Source organism: Erpetoichthys calabaricus, chromosome 7, assembly GCF_900747795.2.
Source record: "Erpetoichthys calabaricus chromosome 7, fErpCal1.3, whole genome shotgun sequence".
NCBI classification, from domain to species: domain Eukaryota; kingdom Metazoa; phylum Chordata; class Cladistia; order Polypteriformes; family Polypteridae; genus Erpetoichthys; species Erpetoichthys calabaricus.
In genome coordinates, this window is record NC_041400.2 from 116,274,461 (window position 1) to 116,291,624 (window position 17,164).

A 17,164-nucleotide genomic window follows, 5' to 3' on the forward strand; every position below is an offset into this window, starting at 1 on the left:
GGCCTACATTGTCCAGCAAACACACTACTTTGTATGAATAGTAAATGAATAGTAAAAATATGAAGGTGATGATGAAGAAAAGGGACGTCTGGGCATCCTTGCTTAGACTGCTGCCCCTGACTTGATCAATAATGAAAAGTAAAAAAAAAACTGTAAGACTTTGTTCACAAATAATTTAGACATGACAAACATTCTAGAACTATTCAAATCAAACTGGTATATCGTACAGTATATATTAACGTAACAACGCACAGTACTCGGTTCGGTCTTCTCAAAACATGTGAAACAATACACTCGAAACAACAAATGCCGTGGTACTTTTCTCAGCCAACGACCATTCCCATCAAGCTGCATACCCGCGGGACGCGTTTTCCCACATGGGCGAGACAGCTGCCAATCATTTTAGAGACCAAATTGTGGTCCGCCTCCTTTTACGTCACGAATTTAGAGCAGGAACTGACGAAACCGGAAGTTGGTATTCCGATATACAATGATGGCTGAAGAAGAGTCAGTGAGAGATGAGTTTGAGCAAATTGATTTTTTGAAAGACCGACATATTAAATTTTTCCAAAGATGTTTACACGTATTACCCGAGAGATACTCTTCCCTGGAGACTAGCAGGTACGTACGTGCGGGATTAGACAGAGCGAAAAGCAGTGTTAAACTTCCTAGCTGTGAATATTCTCAGTCCAGACGCCGGCAAGTTTTATGTATGTAGCTAACTTTTAAGAGAGGGTTCGTGATGGTTAAGGCGTGGTTTATTTCCAGTACTCATACGTTCAGGATCTTAGAAGTTGCAGGTACAGTGCGGTAACGTATAACCTGCAATCCTGTATCCGTGTTCTAGAGAAAGTGTCCGTTATTTTAACCTAAAAATGTTATAACTGAGTTTTACAGGAAGTTCTTTAAAGATGTATAAAGTCCGCCAGTTTGAGTTGAGAAACTTAAGAATCTCACCTTTCTAGCATCTTTATCTCTGAAGTATGCTTGCGTAAGTGATCTAAGTTATCAGTCCTGTCACCGTTACGTTTGGGCATAAGTTTGTTTCTCGTTTTGGTGACTTGCGTCTGGTATGGTCATTATCAAGTCCAAGCACTCCAAGTTCTGACGACTTACAACATTTATGAAAAAATAGTTTTACATTTTTTTGGTTTTCCAATTGGAGCACAGGCAGGTCAAGTGATTTACTCATGGTCGCACAGTGTTAGAAGCGGGATTTGAACCCACAACCTCAGGGTTTTAAGTCCAAAGCCTTAACCACCACACCACATTGCCATCCTTTTCCAAAGTAGATTAAAGTGGCAGATACTTTTTTTTTCTTCTTATATCCAGTAATCAGATGTTATTTTGTAGCTCTGAAAAAAGGCAAATATTTCAGAACTTGTGCTGTGGGTAATAAGCAAGTGATTTAACTATTCTCTGAACTCATAGTAGACAGACTGTGTAACTCTTTGTGCTGTGCTTGATTTGCCTAGGCTGACAATCGTGTTCTTTGCACTTTCTGGCTTGGACGTCTTAGATGCCCTGGACGTAGTGGATAAACCAAGTTTAATTGAATGGGTATATTCATTACAAGTGCTTCCCATGGAAGACAGTGAGTTCATTATTTTTGATTTTTTTTTGTTTCAACTGGCCATGTGTGACATTTACAGTATGTATATATAGTCTGACATAAAATGTACAACTTTCCAAGAGTAGACATCATTATATGATTAACAATATTAATTTTTGTAATTATATAAGAACCAATGCTTTAAATGCAGTGTACAGTGAGAATGCTTTAATATAAGTATAGCAGATTTTAGGAAATGCTGTTAACCACTGCTAACATATTTTCATAAAATGTCATTAAGATGTTTTGTGTTGTCAACTTTTTATACCTGTGGTAGTTGAGATGTTTTACTCTTTTTTTCTTTTTATTTTTGAAAGAAAAAAATAATCCTCAGGTTATATTCAAGCATTGGTTTTATCTTCCTTTGTTTTTTTGTTTTTAAACTTGTACATTGTGGAGAAAATGGGTAAGTACTAAGCTCAGGGAGTTGTATGGAGTTGGTGTAGCACTGCTGCCTCACAGCTGCAAGGAAACAAAATCCTGGACCAAATGACAGTGAGGATGGATGATTTTGCACAGTAATACATTGTCATTATGTATATGGGTGGTTATTTATGTTGTCTGTTGCTTCCAAGATAGTGCTTATCTTCCTAGAATGCAATTAGAAAGAAATGGTTAAGATAATGGAAACACTGGAGGTTTGGTATAGCCAGCTATAAAATCTTGCCTGTGGTTTTCTTGCAAACTGTCTGGTAATTAATACCATCTTTCTAAGTTATACTAGATTTCTTAATTTTCTTTATTGCATTTTAAAGATACAGTTAAGTAGTTACATGTTTTATGCATTGTATTATTCATTCTTAAATACTTCAGTAAAATTAAATTGTTCTTTAATATTTCGGCTCATGGAACTCCCTTTACACTTATTTATGTTTCTGTAGTTAACTCTCAAAATTTTTTATATTGACTTGTGTGATGGTCCTAAAGTGTAAGATTTATTTGGTTGTATAAGCCCTTTTAGTTGCTAGTTTGTAGTAGCAGATCTTGTACACAGGCTTGCATATTATCTTCATCCCCATCTGTCACAAAGATGAAGCTATTCCAGACACCACTACAGCTGCCCCTTTTGTCAGTTATGTGTGCTGGTCATCTCTAGCCATGGTGAAACGGAAGTGCATTTGTAATCCAGGCTGCAGCATCCATACCAACAAGAATCAGTATTGAAGTAATTTTTAAAATGTTAAAATCGATACTTATTGATATTGTGATACTTTTGACAACCATAGTGCATATACCAGATACTGTATATTGTTTGCCCTTTACTATTCTATTATAAAAATACTTATTTAATTAACACCCACAAAATAAAAAAATTAAATATTATGTCTGTTCCCACAAATTAGTCAATACCGAGATTATTCAAAATACTGTACTGTACTTTCATTGACCGCATTTCACGTACAAAAACTCTTTAAACATTTCAATGTCACACTTTCCAAATCAGTCACTTTTGTCTAATTTCTGATATTTACTCTTTGTATCTGCATGTTCTGGAAACACTAGCTGGCACTTACTGAAAACTAACATTAAATGGACAAGACAAACTAACTAAAATTTCAACTGTCTTAAACCTATCGTGCTTTAATTTCTAATAATTTCTCCTATCTCTTTATTGGTACATTTGTTCCAATTTTAAGGCTGTCTTTGGGGAAAAAATTTATTTGAAGATAAATCCAATATTTCAGAATTCTTGTAAATCAGTTTTTGTTGCATTGTTTTTAAGTTATCTCTCATAAGTAATCCAGTGTTTGATATTACCTTGGTGTTCACACTCATCCGTAAGTAAACCTAGAACAGGACTTCTTTTGACTGCAGAAATTATATAAATTGTTAATGTACTCACAATTGCAGAATACATCTCAGCCACTCTTGTACAGTTGTATATGTGTACTTTAACTGATTTTTGTAACATTTTGTTGTTATACTAATGGACACACCAGTGATTGCAAAAACCTAATGAGTTCTTCAAAAACAGTGTTTATAGAGTTCTTTTTGGCAGTGCAGTAGGCTGTTTTAGCAGCTCCAATAAATGTAAGATTCCATGAATCTGAATTTCCACTAACACATTACATATTATTTCATTACAGCACACATAATCCTGTCACAATGGGATCAAACTGGTAATTAAAAACACCTTATTGATTTTTATTTTTTTATTTTTTTGTCTTGAATGAAATGTGGATTTTCCAACCAAGCAGGATTTTTTAAATATAATGTAAAATTCTTAAAATCCCCACACTAAAATATCAAAATAAGAAAATGACATAACATTATTTCTTTGGTCACATAAAGCCAGAATTAAAAGTAACTAGGGGGCTTCAACCCCTGCTTGCTTCGCTCGCCAACCCCCGTGTTTGGTTTTCCGGATACACACTTAAGATTTTCTTTTTCTTTGAATTGTTGCTATTTCATTAGTTTCACTTTTATTTCAGAACTTATGTAAAAACAATATTTGGAATCTTTCGAGTCCCAATATGCTGAATCTTTTAAATGAGGTCAGTGAGACATGTGTTTAATGACTTTGTACCATAATTCAGGATAGGTTTCTCTGTTTGGAATTTCAGCACAGACAAAGCTATCTACATCATCAGCAGTTAATAATTTTTTTTGCAAAGTAACCAATAAATGCATGTGAGGAAAACACGTTTTTGAAATTCTCTGACTTAAGCTTCAAATCTTTACAATATTTACATACTTCTGACATATCACCTGTGTCCATATATTCGATCTCTATTTGCATTTTAGTTATTTCTCCGAATGATAATTTCTCTTTTTTTTTTTTGCACTAATGTGATGTTTACTTTCTTTTTTGACACTGTCGTTTTTTTCTGCTTTCATATTCAGTATATTGCTCAGCATGGTTTTTTTTGTCTTTTGAATTCCAGTTTTCATTATCTCTAACCTACTCTACCTACTCTACATGTGTTTGGCCCCTTTGTTTTGTAACCTCTTTATGACATTTTACTTTTACTTACTGTTTCTCTCCAGGATTTTTTTTTTTATAATAGAAAGATATATAATTCTCCGTGTAATAATATTTTAGGCTTAGGGCAGAAAATTATCATTTTGCAGAAAGTTATTGATTTTGTCCTTCTATTTCACAGAAACAAAAAACTGGAAAAGTTTACATTTTATTTTCTGCTCCTGAACTGAAGAAATTAACTTTGAAATTATACCAATTTTTCCATTCTGAACTACAGAACATATTAATCTTAAAGTGAACAACTATGCCTTGATCACTGAAAAAGGAATTACAACAGTTTTCATGCAGGAATGGGAGTGATTATTTTTTGATTTTTCTATAACATCATTTTGCAGATATAGGTATCAGGACTTTGCTGTCAGTAGTTAAAATAAAAAAAATATATATTTTAGGGTGCTGAACCCTTTTTGCATTCACTTTAATGTGAAAGTAATAATATTTTTGTAAGCACTATAAATACTTTTAAACAAAGCAAAAAATTGGTCCACGGGTAAACAGTTATACTGTAAGAAAACTCATCTAAATTGTGAGATTGTATTTTTAAGGAATGTATTAAGAGCTGCAATAGCATTTGTAACATTGCGTAATAACAACTGCTTTTATGCATATGAGTTTTGCAAGAAAAGTAAATGAGCTACTTATGCTACTGGTGCGTTCCAAAGTTTGTTTTAAAAGACTGATTCTGCAAACTACTTTGATGTGATTATCATGACCACAGTCTCTGGAAAGAGAGGAAAAGCAGTAAGTTGTAATATTTCAATGGCCATTACAGACAGGGAAGTGGGAGAATGTAGCACAAGTTTTGAAGGTTGTCTTGGGACCCCCAGCCTTTGTCTACAGATTTTCATTTAAACCAGTTTCACATTTTAAGTGGATTCCTTCATTAATTACACAGTCATTTTCTAGTTTCTTGTGTTCCTCCAGAAATTACAAAGTTGTTGAGCTAGATCATTACTGGATAAAGAAAGTATTTATGTTAAATAGGGGTGATTTATTTTATCTTGCTGTTTGTAGTAGTAGGTTGTTATACCGTGTTAGCCTTTATGGATACAATGAAAAATCAGGCAAAATGACACAAATGATGCATAAAGAAGGGGCCTGAGCTGCCTCAAAAGCTTGCATATTGTAATAATTTTAGTTAGCCAATAAAAGGTGTCAATTTGCTTGTCTTCTCATTGTATCTTGCTGTTTGTAAGTTTGTTCTTTGTTAATGTTCAGGTTATTTAAGCCTTTATTTTCGAGTAGCTGCTGATTGTTAGATATCAGTATTTGAATATACTTAAGAGAGCAAACTCCACTTAAAGAAGTAAATTAAAAAGAAAACCACAAAACCAAGTCATGAATTTAAAGCTATAGCAAAACAATCCTAATTTCTTACAAATGTAAATCTCACACTACAACGCTTTCCTGAATGTAAAATAATGAGAAAAGGTCACCCAAATAAACAGTGAGATTAATTAAAGAACAAAGCTAGTGATTGTGAAATTAGTTTGGCTGCAACCAACCAATGGGTGTGGTAGAGTTCCCCTAAGACAGAACTTGATAACACCTGTGCTATTATAGAAAGCCAGCACTCTGGGTGTGGTTAAACTAGCTTTTTTTTTTTTTTTTTTTTTACTACTTGTGTTAAAGACCAGTCTCTTAAACCACAATTCTATTGACATCTTATACAATATTTGTTTAGATACCTTCTTAAGGCTGGAAGCACTGCATTGTTTGTTGGGGGAAGGGTAAGGGTAAAGGTACAGTAATCCCTCGCTATATTGCGCTTTGACTGTCGAGGCTTCACTGTATCGCGGATTTTATATGTAAGCATATTTAAATATATATCGTGGATTTTTCACTGGTTCGTAGGTTTCAGTGGACAATGGGTCTTTTAATTTCTGGTACATGCTCCCTCAGTTGGTTTGCCTAGTTGATTTCATACAAGGGATGCTATTGGCAGATGGCTGAGAAGCTACCCAATTAGAGTACGTATTACGCATTAAATAAAACTCCTCAAATATATTGTGAGCACGGGGGCTGTTTGCACCAATAGAGGATACGGCCGCTAGTAAAAAAACGCAGAAAGACTACCTTCACATTGCTCCATTCCTTGCTGGGCTTACTTGTAGTTGCTTTGTTGCGCGATATGCTTCCTGCACATACTTAAAAGCTCAAACAGCACTTATTGATTTTTGATTGTTTGCTTCTCTCTGTCTCTCTCTGACATTCTCTGCTCCTGATGCGCACTCCTTTGAAGAGGAAGATATGTTTGCATTCTTTTAATTGTGAGACCTAACTGTCATCTCTGTCTTGTCATGGAGCACGTTTAAACTTTTGAAAAAAAGACAAATGTTTGTTTGCAGTGTTTGAATAAAGTTCCTGTCTCTCTACAACCTCCTGTATTTCTGTGCAAATCTGTGACCCATGCATGACAATATAACAATAACCATATAAACATATGGTTTCTACTTTGTGGATTTTCACCTTTTGCGGGGGGTTATGGAACGCAACCCCTGCGATCGAGGAGGGATCACTGTACTATTATAAAGAAAGTAAAGATCTAAAGCTGCTTTGAGAATTAAATATGAGATGCTTTATGCAAGAAAGGCTGTCGTATTTTAGGAATTGTGCAAATAATACTAATACTAAAGTGACGTGGCACATAATATTAAAGTGACAGATAACTAAAGTGACATAATATTAAAATAAAATAAAGTGACATGGCGTATGATGATAGGTTGGTCTTCTTCTTTTGGCTGCTCCCGTTAGGGATTGCCACAGCAGATCATCTTCTTCAATATTTTTCTGTCCTCTGCATCTTGTTCTGTTATACCCATCACCTGCATGTCCTCTCTCACCACATCCATAAACCTTTGCTTAGGCCTTCCTCTTTTCCTCTTCCCTGGCAGCTCTATCCTTGGCATCCTTCACCCAGTATACCCAGCATTTCTCCTCTGCACATGTCCAAACAAACGCAATCTCGCCTGTCTGACTTTGTCTCCCAACCGTCCAACTTGAGCTGACCCTCTAATGTACTCATTTCCAATCCTATCCATCCTCGTCATACCATTGAAAACCTTAGCATCTTTAACTCTGCTACCTCCAGCTCTGTCTCTTGCTTTCTGGTCAGTGCCACCGTCTCCAACCCATATAACATAGCTGGTCTCACTACCGTCCTGTAGACCTTCCCTTTCACTCTTGCTGATACCTGTCTGTCACAAATTACTTCTGACACTCTTCTCCACCCATTCCACCCTGCCTGCACTCTCTTTTTCACCTCTCTTCCACAATCCCCATTACTCTGTACTGTTGATCCCAAGTATTTAAACTCATCCACCTTCGCCAACTCTACTCCCTGCATCCTCACCATTCCACTGACCTCCCTCTCATTTACACACATGTATTCTGTCTTGTTCCTACTGACCTTCATTCCTCTCCTCTCTAGAGCATATCTCCACCTCTCCAGGGTCTCCTCAACCTGCTCCCTACTGTCGCTACAGATCACAATGTCATCAGCAACCATCATAGTCCACAGGGACTCCTGTCTTATCTTGTCTGTCAACCTGTCCATCACCATTGCAAATAAGAAAGGGCTCAGAGCCGATCCCTGATGTATTCCCACCTCCAACTTGAATGCATCTGTCACTCCTACCGCAGACCTTGCCACTGTCGCACTTCCCTCGTACATATCCTGTACAACTCTTACGTACTTCTCTGCCACTCCCGATTTCCTCATACAATACCATAGCTCCTCTCGAGGCACCCTGTCATATGCTTTCTCCAGGTCCACAAAGACGCAATGCAACTCCTTCTGTCCTTCTCTAAACTTCTAACTTTAACCATCAACATCCTCTGAGCAAACATTGCATCTGTGGTGCTCTTTCTTGGCATGAAACCAAACTGCTGCTCACTAATCATCACCTCACTTCTTAACCTAGCTTCCACTACTCTTTCCTATAACTTCATGCTGTGGCTCATCAATTTTATTCCCCTGTAGTTACTGCAGTCCTGTACATCCCCCTTATTCTTAAGTATCGGTACCAGTACACTTCTTCTCCACTCCTCAGGCATCCTCTCACTTTCCAAGATTCCATTAAACAATCTGGTTAAAAACTCCACTGTCATCTCTCCTAAACACCTCCATGCTTCCATAGGTATGTCAGCTGGACCAATAGCCTTTCCATTTTTCATCCTCTTCATAGCTGTCCTTACTTCCTCCTTGCTAATCCGTTGCACTTCCTGATTCACTATCTCCACATCATCCAGCCTCTTCTCTCTCTCGTTCTCTTCACTCATGAGCCTCTCAAAGTACTCTTTCTATCTGCTCAACACTCTCCTCACTTGTGAGTATGTTTCCATCTTTATCCTTTATCACTGTAACCTGCTGCACATCTTTCCCAGCTCGGTCCCTCTGTCTAGCCAATCGGTACAGGTCCTTTTCTCCCTCCTTAGTGTCCAATCATCTCATACAACTCATCATACTCCTTTTCTTTAGCTTTTCGCCACCCCTCTCTTCACCTTGCGCCTTATCTCCTTGTACTCTTGTCTACTTTCTGCATCTCTCTGACTATCCCACTTCTTCTTTGCCATCCTCTTCCTCTGTATACTCTCCTGTATTTCCTCATTCCACCACCAGATTTCCTTTTCCTCCTTCCTCTTTCCAGATATCAGACCAAGCACCCTTCTTGCTGTCACCCTTTACTACATCTGCTGTAGTTTCCCAGCTGTCTGGTAACTCTTCACTGCCACCCAATGCCCGTCTCACCTCCTCCCTAAACTCAACCTTGCAGTCTTCCTTTTTCAACTTCCACCATTCGATCCTTGGCTCTGCCCTCACTCCCTTCCTCTTCTTGATCTCCAACATCATCCTACAGACCACCATCCTATGCTGCTTAACTACACTTTCCCCTGCCACCACTTTGCAGTCTTCAATCTCCTTCAGATTGACTCTTCTGCATAGGATGTAACCTACCTGTGTGCATCTTCCTCCACTCTTGTACGTAACCGTGTGTTCCTCCCTCTTCTTAAAATACGTATTCACAACAGCCATGTCCATCCTTTTGGCAAAATCCACTGTCCTCTGACCTTCTTCATTCCTCTCCTTTACACCATACCTACCCATCACCTCCTCGTTTCCACTGTTCCCTTCATCAACATGCCCATTGAAATCTGCTCCAATCACCACTTTCTGTCCCTTTGGTACACTGTTCATCACTTCATCCAACTCACTACAAAGATCTTCTTTTTCACCCATTGCACACCCAACTTGCGGTGCATATGCAGTAACAACATTCATCATCACACCTCCAATTTCCAGCTTCATAATCATTATTCTGCCTGACACTCTTTTCACCTCCAAAACACTCTTGACATACTGTTCCTTCAGAATAACTCCTACCCCATTTTTCCTCCCATCCACACCATGAAAGAACAATTTAAATCCACCTCCAATCCACCTGGCATTACTCCCCTTCCATTTAGTCTCTTGCATGCACAATATATCAACCTTCCTTCTTTGCCAACATTCAAAGTTCCTACCCTCAGTTCCACTCTCTTTACTTTCCTCCTGTCCTCCTGCCTCTGGACACGTCTCCCCCCTCTTCTTCTCCTTCTTCTTCGGCCAACAGTAGCCCAATTTCCGCCAGCACCCTGTTGGCTAACAGTACTGGTGCCGATCGTTGTTAACCCGGGGCTCGACTGATCCAGTATGGAAATTTGTATTGTTGTCCACATATTGATTTGGCCCATCCTGACGTAACCCTCCCCATTTATCCGGGTAACATGTTTAAAGTGATACATTATGAAGAAGGTTATACAGTGATGACCTCGTAATGAGATATCAGATATACTGTAGTACATAGCTAATATAGCTTATGAGGTAGTCCTAGCAAGAGCAGAGAAGGTGCATCAGATCAGAACTCAACTGACCCCAATCCCCTCCCTCCCCGTTGGGCAGAGTTAGAGTCTAATGGTTCTGGGGACAAAATACCTTCTGTGATAGCCTACCACAAGACAAACTCTTCTACTTAGTTTTGGTGGTGTATAATGGGTGATGTTAATTTTTTATGATAACAGCTTGCATGGTGTCCTCCTCTCTGCCACTGTCACCAGAGAGTCTATTTCTATGCCAACCACAGATCTTACTCACCTGATTAGCTTAATACAATCAGCGTCTCTCTTCTTCAAGCTGCCCCCCACCAGCACACCACAGCATAGAAGAGATCATTGGCAAACACTGACTGATAGAACATCTGCAGGAGTCATAGAGCCAACTTTGCCCCTTCCTGTACAGAGCCTTTGTGTTCTCTGACCAGTCCAGCTTGTCATTCAACTAGGTATTTATAGCTTTTGACTCACTCCATTTTAACCCCTTCAATGTAGACAGGTCTCAGTGGTGGTCTAGACCTATAGTAGTCCAGAACCATCTCCATGGTGTTGGAAATGTTCGGCTGAAGTTGGTTTGACTGCCACTATCCCTCAAAGTCATTCACCAAACCCCTTTACTACTCCTCCTGTCCACTGCGTAAAACAGCCCGCAATGGCAGTGTCATCTGAAAATTTCTGCATATTGCACGTCGCTGAGTTATAGCGAAAGTGTGATGTGTACAAGGTGAAGAGAAAGGTGAAAGAACAGTCTCCTGTGGAGCTCCTGTGCTACTGATCCCCATTCTGACAAACTGAGGTTTACCAGTAAGGTAAACTGTAATCCACTTCACCAGGTGTGAGTCCACTCCAATCCTGGACAGCTTGTCCCTGTGGTACAGTGAAGACTGTGGCTGGTAGGCAATTTTAAATAAATAACCACTCTTGCCATGTTACCACACCCCCACACAAAAATGCGAGAGTGGTTCCTGTGTGTGATGCGGAAATGGACGACCTTGCAGTTAGTGCACACATGTAGGATATCCCATGACCCTAATTGGCACTGGTAGCTGCTGATTGCCACAGCTCTGCTACGTCCCTGGTTTAAAAGAGAAGTGTGAATTCTAGACAAAGGAAGAAAAAAAGCACGATCAGAAAGAAAGAGGTAGATCAAGAGAAACAAAAAGAAAACAAAGTGAGGTTCAAAGATGGGGAGAGGTAAGGCGGGAGGTGGAGAGATCTGGTTCAAGTGAGCGTGTGAGAGGCGTAGGAGGAAGGGCCCTAGGGGAGCATGCAAATGGCACTCAGGGACTGATGGCCACTCCAGCTGAGTGATCTGGGAGCTGGAGGGGCAGAAATGCTACTTGGTTGGAGCTATTCACTGAAGAGAGGCAGAGCAGCTACAGGTGAGTGAGAAGCTGAGACAGGCATCCTATGGGTGGTGGCATGGAGCTCGGGGGCGCTGGCCTGTCAGCGGGAGTTGGAGGCTTGATGTAGTACTCTGCTGGGAGCCAAAGAGGGCTACAAGGGGCCTAAGCCTAGGAGCAGCATTTAAGGGTTGCTGAACTGCAGATTAGGTCCCGCTTTGGCTGCAAGGTTTTGTTAGGGTTAAGCTAAGGTAACGTTAACTTTTAACACTAGGATCCCTGATGCCTACGAAAAAAGTTGTAATGCTGGGCCACCTTAAATTCCTTTGCATCTCCTCATCAGTGTCTTTGTTTTGCAAATGTGTCACTCAGCACAAGCAGCCTGCTATCCCATCCCCCACCGACACAGCTGAAGTTCTCCCAGATCTGTCCCAGTCTGTTTATCTAGGTGTGAGATGCCTGGAGTTGTATAGGATAAATAATATATTGTTATTTGAAATACATGCATTTCATGTTTGTTCCATCTGTACAGTGTTCTAGGTAAATGTTGGATGACAGAAAATGCGAGGTAAAAAATGTTGAACACATAACTAAAACAGAATTTTTTTTCATCTATTTCATCTATCATTTTTCATATATATAAACATCTACGCATGGAAGGATGTGTGTTTGTCCGGCCCTGAAGTGAGAGGTGGAGTCAGGGTAAGGGCTCGACCTCTGAGGAAACAGAAAACTCGCTTAGCTGCTAATAACACAAGTGAGGCCAGCACGTCAGCAAAACGAAACCTAAGAAGAAAGACAAAGTCGCTTAGCCGCTAACATCAGCAAAATGGGGGGACTGGGATAGCAGGCTGATTGACACATTTCCAAAGACTCTGATGGAGAAGTGTGAAGAAATTTAACGTGGCCCGGCGTTACGACTTTTTTCGTAGGTTTCAGGGATTGTAGTTGTAAGGAATGCACCTGGGCTCATGGTTTTTAAGGACAGTTTCCTGACGTGTTTTTAACCTTGTTTTTAAAGGAATATTTATTTGATTAATTTTTAACCTCCACAGAACACATCTTTGTTGAACTTTTTGCACTGCACAATTTTGGACACTTTTTTGATTTTTGAATTGTTTTAAATAAAAGCACTTGGCACCTTTATGCACCTGCCCCTTGCTATGTGCGTGTTTTGTCTTCATCTGCCTGGCTCATCAAGTTACGTTTTTGACGGTGTCGGGTTCAAGAGGCACCCAAAATGGAAGTGGGAGCATGGAGCCAACCCACACCATCACTGTCCCTCAGTAGGAGATGCTGGATAGTGTTCAAGGTGCTGGAAAAATCAAAGAACATGTTCCTCACAGCAGTACGTCCTTTGTCCAGATGCAAGTGGGTCCTGTGGAGGAGGCAGAGAATGGCATAAGCGATAAGCAGACTGTGGGGGATCAAGTGCGTGATTCACCTGAAGAAAAGAAGTGGCGGTTCCAGAGTCTTCATGATATGAGATGTTAAGGCCACAGGCCTGAAGACCTCGAGTGCACTGGATCTCACTTTTTTGGAAACGTGTAGTTGAGGGTTGTCTTTGCACTTGAGGCTTGTACTGAGGTTATAGGTAAACCAGTTTTTGGTGAACTTTACCCTTTTTGGGGGGGGGGGGGGGTTGGGGGGTGGAGTGGCTGGGTAAGCATCCCTCACATTCACATAAAGAAAGTCAGTTGTTCTTTTCTTGTTGGTGGGACAATCACCATACTGAAAGAATGTGTTGTATGAATGAAATTGCCAGAAATAGCAGTGAAAACCTCTAGGTGTTCCCTCTGAATTTTGCAATGGTTGTATGACGTCACATGCCATCCCCTGTGTCTGTCCATGGAGGCACATAAGCAACAACTACAATGGCATGAGAAACCTTCCTGGGCTTGTAGTATGGCCAGACACCCACCGCTAACATTTCAATGTCCTGACAGCAGATTATTTCTTGGATTACACCATGTGATGTTAATAAACTATCTATCTATCTATCTATCTAAACAGTGTGAGTCCCCCATCATTGCTTTTGCTACAGTGTTTATTGTCCTTATTGGCTCTTATGGTTGTAAACCCAAGAATGTCCAAATGTGTTCAGTGTTGTCAGTTAGCCATGTCTCCGTCAGACACAACAAATTGCACTCCAGTTATTTCAGGGATAGAGCAGTAGGGTAATTTCAGTTGGGGGCACATAGTAATTTAATACAAGTGTTCTAGATAATTGATGGTTACAAGGAGGTCCTCTATAAACAGTTTGTGATTTGCAGAGACTCCATGAGTAAAAACAAAAATAATAATAATAATAATGCAGAGCTCCTCCGCATCGAGAGGAGTCAGATGAGGTGGCTCGGGCATCTGATCAGGATGCCTCCTGGACGCCTCCCTGGTGAGGTGTTCCGGGCACGTCTAACTGGGAGGAGGCCCCGGGGAAGACCCAGGACACGCTGGAGGGACTATGTCTCTTGGCTGGCCTGGGAACGCCTTGGGATTCTCCCGGAAGATCTAGAAGAAGTGGCCGGGGAGAGGGAAGTCTGGGCATCTCTGCTCAAGCTGCTGCCCCCGCGACCCGACCTCGGATAAGTGGAAGAGGATGGATGGATAATGCAGAGCTCCATGTCAACGCATGTGGCTTATAAAGGTTTAAGCTCCTTTTTCAAGGCTGATTTTATGGCTCACTGTCCTGTCAAGGATTACATAGAATGCAGGTCATTTAGTAAGACTGTGACAGGGTGATAATAGTGAGCAAAGTAAAAGTGCAGACAGGAGACATACAGGTCAAACACGGGCTTGTTTTATTATTTTGGAGGTGTCTAATGGGCAGTGGTGGGGTACAGTTAATTTCACAGCATTCCAAATAAAAATCCTGTCAGTACCTGTGAGCTCAACCTAAAAGAGCTCCTTAGTTGCTTATGGGAAAATCATGTATTCAAGTCTGGGTTGGCACAATCTGTCTACCTTTTTCTCCTTTACAGATGCAATGATATTTTAATAAAGGTGGCCTGAATATTTTGTTTTGGACCTTGTGTCATTCCAGGATTAACGTATAATGGACACTAATTATAAGACACAACATGTTGGCTCTTTAAAGTGGTGTTTTAAAGTGTTTAATGGTAAATAAGAATTATGAGTTATTTTCATTTGCTTCAATGAACAGGTGTTAGCATTAAACAACAGTCAGGGAGTGAATAGTACAGGATCAGATGCAAAGCAATACTTTCAGGGTACCAGAAAAGTGTTCAGAAAAACTATTCCAAATATACTTTTGGGATCAGTGGAAAAATCCTAGGTTGTGAAGGGGTCTGGCTGTAAGATTTACTAAAAAAGGTAACAAGCTAACTATTTAAAATTACAAAATGGCTAATTGTGGAAATGAAGTACAAAAATTCATCCATCCATTATCCAACCTGCTATATCCTAACTCTATCTATCTATCTATCTACAGGGTCATGGGGGTCTGCTGGAGCCATTCCCAGCCAACACAGGGCGCAAGGCAGGAAACAAACCCCGGGCAGGGCGCCAGCGCACACACATACACAAACCAAGCACACACTAGGGACAATTTAGAATCGCCAAATGCACCTAACCTGCATGTGTTTGGAATGTGGGAGGAAACTGGAGTACCAGGAGGAAACCCTCGCAGACACAGGGAGAACATGCAAACTCCACGCAGAGAGGACCCAGGAAGTGAATCCGGGTCTCCTAACTGCGAGGCAGCAGCGTTACCCACTGCGCCACTGTGCCGCCCAAGTACAAAAATAGATCAGTAAAATGCTGTAGCTTTGCAGCGCCCGTCTGGAGCAACTCAATGGCAAAATTAGAAAGGGAAAAACAAACAGCAGTACTTTTTGTTTTTAACGTCAGCTTTTGCCTTTGAATAAGGCCCCTTTTAAATAAATGCATATCATGTTTGAATAGCAATTCTGAACATTATCTGCACTCCTTCCACATTTTGTACCGGCTTCTTTCATAACTAGGCAGTAACCCCAATGATTCTGCTATGTGGCATTTCTTTTCTCTAGGTTCTACCCTATTTATAATCTATATTTTTGCTTGTAAAGATATTTGTTTTTATAACATATCAGGCAAATTATCAGTTACCAGTAACAGCGCACTGCACGATAACGTGCAGTGAATACACTGGACTTGACCATCGATTAGCCTCTTCCTCAGTTTCATTTTCTCTTGCGATTCTCTTTCGCTCAGTGTCGGTCTGTCTTCGTTGTATGATCTGTTCTTGGCTCTCAGTTGCTCGAGCAATTCTCTTTCACTCTGCGTCAGCCTGTCGTAAATCCTAAGTGCGCTCTTCATAGTTTTCATCCCCTTTCTTTGTACGTTTAGCATTAATTTGCTCAGAGGTTGATGCACTTGCTGCTTCCTGAGCAGCTCTTCTTTTCTCCACCCTAGCAGCCCGCTTCTTCTCTTCTTTCGTTGGCATCTTTTCGCGTTAAAACTGATTAAGTCAGATTTTGTGTTACAATTACTTTTAATTTTTAACTTAAGCTGACAAGTCTTCAATCTGCCTCAAGAATGATTTAAGGTATGAAGAAGATGGGGAAGTGATGGCGACTGTGGTAGGGATGAGAACGGCGCCCATACACATGCACCACATGGTTGCTCTGCTGACCACTGCTGAGAGTTGATTCTACACTAAAATAAAATAAAAATAAAAAGATAAATAATTCCAAAACTCTTTGCTTTTAATATAAAGCTGCAGTGCAGAGTTTCAGTGTAGTATATGTGTACCAAATTTCAGGCTTCAGGTTATTTGATTTTTGACCTTCACCCTCCAGGGTTGACCTTTGACCTTGGAGGCCAATCCTCACCCCGAAAGTAGAGGTCACGTAGTATATGCGTATCAAATTTCAGGTCAATAGGTGAAACGGTTTGCGAGCTACAGGTGATTTAAAATCCTGGACAGACAAATGAACAGCTATGGTAGCGTATTATATATAAAGATAAAGATACGTTTAAAATGCAAAGTGTTTTCTGTCTGTCACACACAAACTCATGAACCCTTGGGCCTTTATTCTTAATCTTGGTCTCAATCAAGAGTTTATCCTGTGATATGTGTAACACGACAAATGTATTGGATATGTCAGCTAATTTGGCCACAAAATTGGGCTTTGAGTCCTCATGGCAAAAGCAGCTGCACACTCTAGTTGCTAGGCAGAGCAACCTTGGTGGAGTTACCTGGGATGCTGTGTGTAGTGAGAGGCGCATGTACCACCTTTCTTCAAGGACCAGAGGACCAAGTGTTACCAGTATTTATTACTTTATTAAAAATATGAATATATATGAATTGCTACAGTATGCATGAAATGACTTGGCTTTTGCATGCAATTACTTCAC

General features: G+C 40.2%; 1 protein-coding gene across 1 annotated transcript in view; it reads left to right on the forward strand.

Annotated features, from left to right (window-relative positions):
* The first annotated feature begins 426 nt into the window (after positions 1 to 426).
* Positions 427 to 17,164, forward strand: part of pggt1b (protein geranylgeranyltransferase type I, beta subunit) — an 86,556-nt gene continuing 69,818 nt past the window's right edge. Inside the window, exons 1-2 of the mRNA XM_028805277.2 lie at positions 427 to 621; positions 1,476 to 1,594. Of these exons, the coding sequence (XP_028661110.1) occupies positions 491 to 621; positions 1,476 to 1,594 (250 nt within the window). The 5' untranslated portion in view covers positions 427 to 490. The remainder of the gene's footprint in view (positions 622 to 1,475; positions 1,595 to 17,164) is intronic.